This window comes from Polyodon spathula, chromosome 27 (assembly GCF_017654505.1).
Source record: "Polyodon spathula isolate WHYD16114869_AA chromosome 27, ASM1765450v1, whole genome shotgun sequence".
Lineage (NCBI taxonomy): Eukaryota > Metazoa > Chordata > Actinopteri > Acipenseriformes > Polyodontidae > Polyodon > Polyodon spathula.
The window spans coordinates 7146200-7156732 of record NC_054560.1 but is presented as its reverse complement, the minus strand read 5'-3'; the positions used below and the strand labels follow the sequence as shown (position 1 = coordinate 7156732).

The following is a 10533-nucleotide window of genomic DNA, read 5'->3' as shown; positions in this document are numbered from 1 at the left end:
GTTTTAAAATAATCTTATTTTAATAAATCATCAAAAGTACACACAATCTACAATGTTTGTACATAAATTCAGGAAGATATATATATATAATTTTATTTTTTATTTTATTTTTATTTTTTTTAGAAAGTACAGTACAATCAAAGTAGAACATTTGTGACTTTTTTCAGGTAAATGTTATTTACAATTGCCTTTGAAACGCAATTATGTTCTCCCCATATACCCTTTATATACGATCAACAAAACAAAATAAAGACAAAAAGAAAGTGTGGCTAAGCCCAAGGAATGTCAAGTTATACAAAAAAAAAAAAAAGTATAATACAAAAATATTAAAACACAATCAGCCACTTCAACCAAATACAAACAGACTGTAAAAGATATTTCAACACGTTCTGCATATTCATGGTATTCACGGTTCACCAAATAAACTTTAGATGGCCAATCCCAGGGTCTTGAGTAATAGCAACTGCTTGGGGGGGCGGGGCCGGGGGGGGTTCCCTTGATCAAATATCAAGTTTCTCTGTCTTTACTGGGATTGTCTGGAAAACCCGAACAGACTGTCTCATTCCATTCAAATCACGTGACAAAAAGGCCTTTCAACGAGGTTAGCCCCACATGCTCACCCTCTACATAGGCAGGAATAGGCTGGGTCACATTGCCTCCTGGTTTGAGTGCAGTGAGGAAGCCTGATCAGAGCTAGGCAATTTGCCAGGCAAGCTCAAAGGTAAAAGGCAAATCTACAGGAACATGATACTTACTCAATACTGCGCGTAAGATCGCAGGATCACAATCAGTGATGGCAAACATCATTAAAAAAAAAAAAAAAAAAGACAAGGGAAAGGTATAACAAGGTAATAACATGACATGGAGATGACAAATGCAGTTTTTCATTTACCCTTGAATAGCAATCAGTTTGTTAAAAAAAAAAAAAAAAAAACACATCATTTTCATACATAAATATACACTGCAATCTATTTTTAAAATTAAAGACAACTGTGTAAGCCAACGGCACAAACTTTTTGTTCAAGCGACTGAGTCTGTGCAAAGAAAAAGAAAAAAGCACCGTAAACAACGCTGCCTCTCTTGCTCCCACCACTTTTTGCAGTTCTTCCAAGAAGAACATAAGAACAAATTCATCTTAAGTATTACAGATGCAGTAGCACAACAAATAAAAGTAATGCTTTCCCCATTTAAACAGCTGTGTAGCATTTGGATCCTTTAGTGCTGGACTGCATACACTCTTTTGTGACACTTATTACTGCTGTTGCAAGATGCATAGGACAGAACAGCAAGTATTTCAACACTGAAAGCAGATCTAGCAAGTGCAGAATCTTTTAAAAAGCCACATCGAAGGACAGATGGACACCACCTGTCAGTAAGACAAAATAGGGCGTGTCAATGGGCAATCACAAAGGAATGCTGGGAACTGGAGTGTCTTTAGGGAAAACTCCTGATCATCCCTTTAACACAGCACTGAAGTGGTCAAGAAAACAGCTTTTTTAAAAAAAAAAAAAAAAAAAAAACATAACTCATTGACCAACCACATAATGGAAAGAGAAAAGGACATCCAGTACAAGACCTCCCTTAAAAACAAGTGCGGGTTGCCCCAGGGTATAAATGTATGCACTGCCCTACTTGGAATCCAACACAGACATCTAAAGACATGCTGCTTGTGGTCTGTGACGGAGAGAGGCGGGGTACGATTCTGGAGATACCGAATGGAGATTTTAGATTCAGAACGTGAAAATCGACAATGTGATCGATCTTCCTGATAGCCAAGACAGTTAAATGCGATTCAAACGGGTGAGTCTTCAGTTATGTAAGACACTCATTAAACATCAAGATTCTTTTGGAGAACAATCCTTTTAAATGAAGGGAGTTGCACTGGCCTGTACTCAGGTCAATAATGTGTGTGTGTGTGTGTGTGTGTGTGTGTGTGTAGCTACAAAGCATTCACTAGCAGTGATGAAGTAATTAAAGCCATTCTTTAAAAGATCCAATGGGTTAACAAAATAGACATTGTTAAAGCAAGTGAAGTGCATTAGGCCTCAAGTCTTTCAGTGAAATTTCATGTTTTGCAAAACGTGAGCATCTTGTTAAATGTCAAATGACAGGCTTTAAGCTGCAGGGGTGCATTGTTGGAGAAACACACATAACTAGTTCTTCAAGCAATTAAAACCCTTCTGGGGGTAATGTAATACTGATTGACTACTTTGACTTCAGATCACGATTGCAAGTGACAGCTAGTTCACACACTACTGTACTACTCAACAAAAACACACAAAACACTGCCTGCAGTCCCATCTCTTGCCTACAGATGTCACTATTGTGCAGTGATATTTATTAGTCTTGCTATCTGTATTGTAACATTATACAAATCAATTTATAAGTATGTGTACATGCTGTCAAATATCCTGATTGCATATCTAATAAGTATCTGGGCTAATTTTATTACAATTATAATTTTGGGTTGGCAAACCTTGTTTACGTATGAAGCAACTGGATTATTGACAGCAACGGATATGCCAGCTAAAATTTAATATACTGTATGGCATGCTTATAGTAAAACTTTTCAAACAAACACGGGTCATAACTATCCATCAACATGGAATTTACAAGAATTTTTTAATGTATGTATACATACTGGTACAATGACACTTAACGCAAGACAGCCTGAACAGTAACACCAAAAGCCAGGGATATGCAATCAAGCCTCCTTCACTGCAAGCCCTTTGAATATACAACAAAAACAAGAGACAAACTGAATTAAAGAATGATTGCAGTAGATGAAGGATTCAGCTGGTTAAGAAAGGAGGGGAACGGTGCGGATATGCTTGTATCAAAGAGTTCCCGAACGAGCTGCAACATTCCTTCAGCTTCCTGTTGTGCACTGTATGGTTTTTGTAGCACAATCACAACGGTAGCTTTACTCTAAGATCCTTTAAATCAATGTGGAATTGCTCCCAGAGAAATTCCTTTTCCCTCATGGGACTGTCATGGTAGAGCACCAAGCTGCTGGTTAGGAGAAACTTATTTACACACAAGCGACTTCCTTTACAAAGGTTTGCATCAGTATTGAGAGTAGAGAGACACTTTGCTAGTTTGTTTGAACAGGCTCCTGAATTTGCAAACCTCTCTCAAGAAAAAAAAATCAGTGGTTTTTATCAGAAGTGAAAAGCATGCACTGAACACTATTAACAGAATCTGCTTAACACAATGAAATTGTCTTTATGGAAAGTATTGCAAGAGGAGGACAGCAATAGAAAAAAATTAAATGGTCCACAGTCTATTAAAATAAATTATAAATCCTTTGCCCTTTTGTCTCAAATCACCCTAAGCTTTCTCAAGTGCAAATGAAGCAGGGTAAATACTAACCAAAGTCATGCTTTCTTAGAAGTGTGGTTGGGAGATTTTAAAACTTAGCTAAAAGTCCTGGTGCTCTCTCTAGTTGAGATGGATCCTGGAGTGTCACTAATGATTACAACACACAACAATCAGGCAAGTTACAAAATTAAAGACATAGCATTTGTAGCATGGATTTAGTATGGATACTGGTTTGCCATTTTTATAACAAAAAAAATTAAATTGTTATGCGATACAATTTTTATTTTATTTTTATTTTAAATGTACTTCGAAAGTTTATGAATCAGAGTTAAATTGCACGGGAGATTTCAAAACTAAACTGCTGAAAACATATTCTGGAAATTAAGCCAAGCCCACAAAGCCAAAAACAATTAAGTGTCAAACAATGGAATGTAAACCTGACATCTATAACAGGAGGCGTCTGACCTTCAAGGAATGTGGACGGGCTTGAAATTAGGGAGCAGAATTATTTTGGAATAAAGGAAAGAAAAACACACTTTTTTCCTTTAAGTAATTTGCCTCCTTTATGAAAACCTGATCCGATTTGTCAAGAAAGGTGATGAAATCTTGCAGACTTCAGCCTGAATATGCAATGAGCAAAAAATAAATAAGTTTTAAATTCAACACATTTATTTAAAAAGGAACTGAACCCAAATGGGAAATGTCGGCGCTTTCAAATTGCAGTAAAAAGATAGAGGCTGCTGTTTTATCATTTTTATTGCATATCAGAAAGGCAGAGACCTTGAAAGAGTGAATATCGTCATTTATGGTCTCAAGAGCGATTTGATCAACTAGGAATGAGCTCTTGAGCCCTGAGCTGGGTGCATGTTTAAAATCTCGAAACTCGCTCACCTGACAAGGTACTCAGACGGATCAGAACACCCGGCATGGAATGGATAGAATTCATCAAGGATTCATAATTCTAAAGTGGGAGGGGACTTGGTCGCTCGGTGCAGAATTCGAAGAGTAAAACCAGATTTAATAACATCAGAGAGAACTCAAAAACAGTTCTGCTGTTTCGCTAAGACAACACGGACAGTTCCTCTTTGAACCCCGTTCTACCCTAACCCCGCCTCCCTGGCAGAAGATGCTGTTGACAAGCAACACCCAAACAAGGTGGAAGGAACAGCTGAATCTCAGTGTGGCTGTCCGCAGTAACGCAGGGCCTGTAGGGGAGAGGTTGGATCCAGAGAGGTGGGGTGGGAGGGAGGGGGGGCACTGGGAGCAAGCGCAGTCCGGTTTGGTTGAGCCGTGCGGGGCTCCAGTAAGGCTGCGGTCTCTCACAGCACGACACAGCGGAAGAAACTGCTCTTCTTCTGTTGTTCTGTGGTGATCTTCACCCCTTGACTGCTGCCTTGTGGACTGTTGCCTTCCTAAGAGGGGAACCAATAAAAAAAAAAAAAAAAAAAAAAAAGTCTTTCATGCATTTATTGATAAATCAAAAGCAAGTAGATTAACCCCTTAAGTTACACAAGGAATCAAGCATCTGCTGTTCAAACTGTTTCTTCTTAAAATACATTTGTGAGCGACTCAAGAATCACAAGGAGGAAACTGACAATTTAGAGGATCAAAAGGCATCCAACCCAGTTTCGTGCACCCCATTGCAAAAATAAGAACGTTTTTTTGTTTCTTTGTGGGGCACGTATGTCACTTGTACCTTAAAGGGTTACTCTAAAGATGTCAAGAAGACATCAGGCCCCATCGCATTATAAATTAGATTAGAGCAAATGCAGCTCAAGCAAAAACACATTTTCAAAGCTTTAGGAACTTTAACACAACAGCATCTTACCAATTTCTTGTCCATTTTTGCTTTGATGTCACTGGCAAGAGCTAAAAATGCCTAAAAAAAAAAACCAGCAGGTTTTGGTAACAATAAGATATCAGTGAATTTTAGCGAGCGATATAACTTTACAAAAAGATATTACTCAAATCCTTACTCACATTTTCCACGTTGATATTTGCCTTTGCACTGGTTTCTATGAATTTGATTCCATACTCCAATGCCAGCTGCAAAACAAAAAAATTAAGATAAAATTTCAACAAGCTCTTAAATGTGTGCAGGATTAACCACCTCTGGGTTTGACAAACAAACAGCTAGTGAAAGATAACATAAAGCTGCTGTAGGAAACATTAACCACTAGTGAAAATTAAAATCACTTTGCATGGAATGGACACCGCGGCCAGACTGTGGTAGGAATAAAAAACGTCATTGCTTAGCCTTCACCATACTGCAAGCCTGGAAGCAGCAGTAGTTGGAAATCTCGCTGCTTCTCCTCACCTTCTCTCCTCGCTCTTTGGAAACCTGCCGCTTCTCATTTACGTCGCACTTATTTCCAAGGACCATCTTCTCTACGTCGGCCGAGGCGTGCTGCGTCAAAACAAGACGGGTTAAAACGCAAGCGCTACTTTCACCCCGTCCACAGCAGAACAACCACAAGCTCTAAAGAGACGTACCTCCTCTATGTTCCGTATCCAGTTCTTGATGTTGTCGAAAGACTTTTCGTTGGTGATGTCATACACCAGCATGATCCCCTGGAGTTCAAAACAAAACAAGGTATGCATACAGACAAAACAAAAAGATCCTTTCCTGCAGTTTATTTGAATTTCCCACAGTGGATACTCTGGCGAGTTATCAATGTGTCGCTAAATGCTTTTTCTACCTGTAACCTTTGCGAGCGACCTTCAAGTCAGCAACAAGTCACCTACCATAGCTCCTCGGTAGTACGCTGTCGTGATCGTTCGAAATCGCTCTTGCCCTGCTGTGTCCCTGAAAAGCACAAGTTGAACATGCTGGGTAAATCAGAGCAGGGCCTATACAAGACATTATAAGGGACACTTACTGTATGTACGTCATCTGCAGTTCCCTCACCTATTCACCATGCTTACTAACTTGTAAGAATTGCTTCTGATCAAGGGGTGTGGGGAAGTGTGGTAGCATTGTGCTCTGTACTGAATACATGTGCACAAAATCCTGTGCAACACCAATATGATTCCCTATACTTATAGTATGTTTCAAGGAATGGAAAATAATGAAAAAAATCAATAGAAAAAATTACACAAAACAAACACATTATACGAAACAAGAAATCTAATATTAGAAAATATAAAAGACGCTCTTTAAAAATGATCCTCAACTTCAAAGATCAAACAATCCGACATTTCAAGCACGTACCATATCTGTAGTTTGATCTTCTTGCCGTCCAGTTCTATTGTTCTGATTTTAAAATCAATACCTAGAAAAAAGCCACAGATCACCACAGTCATGATTTTGTATTTTCACATTCAGTCTGCTACGCAAACAACTGGGGAAAACTATAGGGTCATATTTCATCTCATGCAAGAACTCATCCAGTCAAACCTGTACTTGGATAATCCTGAACCTTAAATCTCATTACCAGCCTAACCAGAAGCATAGTTCCCTTTAACAGCATGTATATATTCCCTGGTTCCTTTGTCTGTACTGTCACTGAATCTGACGTCAATCATTATAACTGATGTCTAATTGAGCTTGTCTTCAACATCCCACAGTGTAAAAGTCCCACTGATGCAGTTCTCTGAATACTGTGCTGTATTTTACAAGCTGAATTAGGAATTACAGCTACTTCACAAGAAACATTATTAACCTGAATTTTAAAAAGAATATCGCTGAAGCATCTAACATTGCGACTCTCCACGGTAGCAGGCAGTACTCTGCAAGAAACTTTTTAAATGTCCATGGCACAGTATAGCCCTGTGAACTCTGAATACACCTACTTTTGATAGTTAATGGAGCACAAACGCTCTCTGAAAAGGGATCAAAAGATCAGCTGCCAGTAGGGAAGTAAAATCACACTACAGATGAAGCATCAAGCCACCAATTATGGTCGCACAGTGGCCTAGTGCACGCTCTGCAGCAGCCTCTCTCAAAGGAAGGATGTCGTTTCAGTCCCCACATGGCGGGTTTCTTTACCGTGCTGGTGTAATTACAGAGCATTTCAGAGACAAACCTTAAGGGTGATCATCACCAGACACCCCCACTAAAGCATGCAGCTCTCTCCGAGGTCCAAGCAGCAGGTGATGCATGAAAGGGGGGGGGGGGGGGGGGGGGGGGGGGGGATGCGCCAAATGCTTATTTATTATCTTCTGGTAAACACTATCGCCCCACCTTATTTAAAAACACCTCATTTTGAGACAGACCTGCGACAGTGTGACAGGAAACAGGCTTGACTGTTAAAACTACTATGGGTAGGTGGGTATAAATTAAAAGGAGTTTTTTTTTTAAGCCCCAATGATTCATCTCCAAATCAAATTTCTGGCTTTATTATATACTTAAGGATCACAGACACCAGCTATGGAAAACAGCAGACTGCTTGCAATTAGGAACACGCCATGTGCAAAGACCCAGCAGAGTACAAGTTTAGCAGCGCTTTCAACACTCCAAGCAGCCCTCAGGGTTACATCAAAGCTTCTGCCTTGCCTGTGTGTAGTTCTGGGTGTCTGAGGAGCTCAGAGACACGTGACTGGTGCTGAAAGATAATTCTACCGCAGGGGACATTTATTAATGCAGTTTTACACAAGGCATTCGTTTCACAGCAAGGAGTGAAGACATACTATTTACAATGCCCTCCTTTAAGACACCCTGTTAATTTCTTGAGGGACCCGAAAGCGTGCAGACACTCTCAAAGAATAAAACCGGCCTCCTTACAGGAAGCTCGTGAAGGAAGCCTGTGAGCGAATGCAACTAGATTTCATTTGACTGTTCCTCTTTTCTATGGGGGAGCGTCATGGTTTTTAAAAGTTACTGCCCAACGTTCGTCCCTTTGCCCCTAAATTTAGGAAACTTCTAGACGGCCAACAATCCAACACATTTTAACAAAAGCAAAGGTCAATACGTGACGAACAAAGCAGTCCGAGAGGCAGCAGACTGGCTTGTACCTTCTCTGAACAGGAAACCTTCAACAGGAGTAGCAATACGCTGTGAAGCACCTCATTTCAAGTTAAGCACAGGGCAAACTGTTGAACAGTGTCATTTAACCTGTGCAGGATCCCAGCCCCATACTGTGCAAGTGAAGAACCCTCACCATACAGCAGTGCAGTTTCACTGCCCCTCTGACTCCTTCAATAGCTGACTCTTTAAGGAATGAAGTCACAATCATTCACCATCGATCACATGTACAAAACTCAAGTTAGATCAAGTGGTCACCCTTCCCAAGCAACAAGACGCTGTAACGTGAAAAGAAGCCCTATTTAAAACAGTACAGCTATGGACAAAAGTTTTGCATCAGCTAGAATTTATTAAAAAAAAAATAACAATAATTTTAGATCTTTTAGTTAACATTCAAAAAAAAATCACACAATGATATTATACAGGTCAACCAGAAGCCATAACAGCAGTACAGTATTTCACATTAGATTTCAAAATGTCATTTTTTTAAATTTGTCAGGTTTTCCGTTAAGTATATAGAAAACTACAAAGCGGTATGTGATTCAATATGTAATTCTATAGGGTAATGAAAAACACTTGGCCACAGCTGGGGTTTTTTTACAGCTGAAGTTTTGATGTGCGTCCAGCAATTTGAAACAATACCAGGTCTTTTGTTTAAAGCAGATGTTCTCAATCTAATATAGCTTGATGGATTTCTTTGCTGCCTGGGCGTAAGCAGGTCTTGTATCACAAAGCTCCCTGGAGCAGAAACGGAGAGAGCCTTGGAGGCCTGTCTCCTTGCTTTACCTGCCAGTGCTTTGTCCCACCCAGTTACTTCCATTACAATAACATAAGGCAAACTTTGCAGCAAGCAAGAGTCAGCATTAACGAGATCATCATGCCAGGTAATAAAAAAAATATATAAATATTCAAATTCAGTTGATGGACTTATTTACCAAAGTCTAAAGTTCAATGCAGTCCCAATCACTAGCTGTGTTCCTTCCCATTTATTACTAGTCCTCTCACCTGGTTATTCTGATGTGTGCTTAGTGAAAGTGAAATAATAATTAGTCAGCTTGGTGACTAGATTATTAAAGATATCTTAGGTGAATCACACAGAACTTAATAAGCTCAAATCAGAAAAACGCTTTCATCACAGTACCCAACTATTGGAATTCGAACTCTGACAAAGGCATCAATACAAGAATGGGTGGGGCTGGCAAAGTGGAACCTTGAATTGTCACATGATTTGAATGGATCCAGGAAGGCGGTTCCTTGCACAGCAAGTTCAAAGCCAGAGTTAGAAAATAAATCAATCAATCCTAATTCAATGCTGGCGCAACAGAGCCCAGAACCGCTCAAAGACATCTCAAAGAATCAAACAGCAGGGAAGGGTTATTGACATTTGAAAAAAACAAAACTTGTTGACAGTCCAGTTTGTTTTTATCCCCCAAAGGATGCTTGCTGCTATTTCAGCCTGAAAGAATAACCGGCACGTTCCCTATACTACCAAACCTGCAGCAACAGGAGAGGTAAACTGGATACCTCTGTTACACCTCACAGGATTGGGTAGCCTTTTCCATACATTATACGAGAAAGAACAACAGAGCTGGTATTGAGAAGACATGAATCGAGGTTGAGAAGACAAGAATCGTCTTAATGTATAATATGTGGAAAAGATAACCTCCGGAACCAGAAGGAACACTCTGTGCAACATTAAAAGCAAACTTCCACTTTTGTTTTTAGCACCGTGCAATGGCTCACCGTCACCACCGGACCACAAATGAAACCGGATAGAACTTGGAAAGACACTTCCCCTGATCTTAAACGTTAACCACGTCAACTTCGTTTAAAACTGCTGAGAACTCGAACCGAGCACCACACTACTTTGTATTTTGATTGAAAACTACCGTGTATTCAACTTGTTACCAGGGAGACAAGAGACCTTCAAACACATATAGCTTGATCTAGGTTTGGCACGGAGATGCTGGACAATTTTTCGTGCATACAATTACGCATTACTATAAATCACCAAATATCCTATATTTCCAGCTAATGCGATATTATTCGGTGCTAACTACGTTGTGTGACAGATGTAACGTAGTGTCGTGGTACTAGTTTGAATTTCATTTCTGGTTATGTGAGATTTTGCTGACTAGTACTGCTTGCTCTGCACCCATCGCTATCAGTCTAGCACCGGCCCATTTAGCAAAACACAAGCCCCACGTACCTATAGTTGAAATAAACGTTGAATTAAAGGCATCTTCTGA

General features: G+C 39.8%; 1 protein-coding gene across 1 annotated transcript; it reads right to left on the bottom strand.

Moving 5' to 3' along the window:
• Positions 1–1502: 1502 nt before the first annotated feature.
• On the bottom strand, positions 1503–10533 carry LOC121301190 (ras-related protein Rab-8A-like; the record flags this gene model as incomplete). The annotated part of the gene is made up of 8 exons (XM_041230332.1): positions 1503–4733; positions 5150–5200; positions 5302–5367; positions 5639–5728; positions 5815–5892; positions 6067–6127; positions 6533–6593; positions 10494–10533. Coding segments are annotated over 8 exons (540 nt in total), but the record flags the coding sequence as incomplete, so codon positions are not given.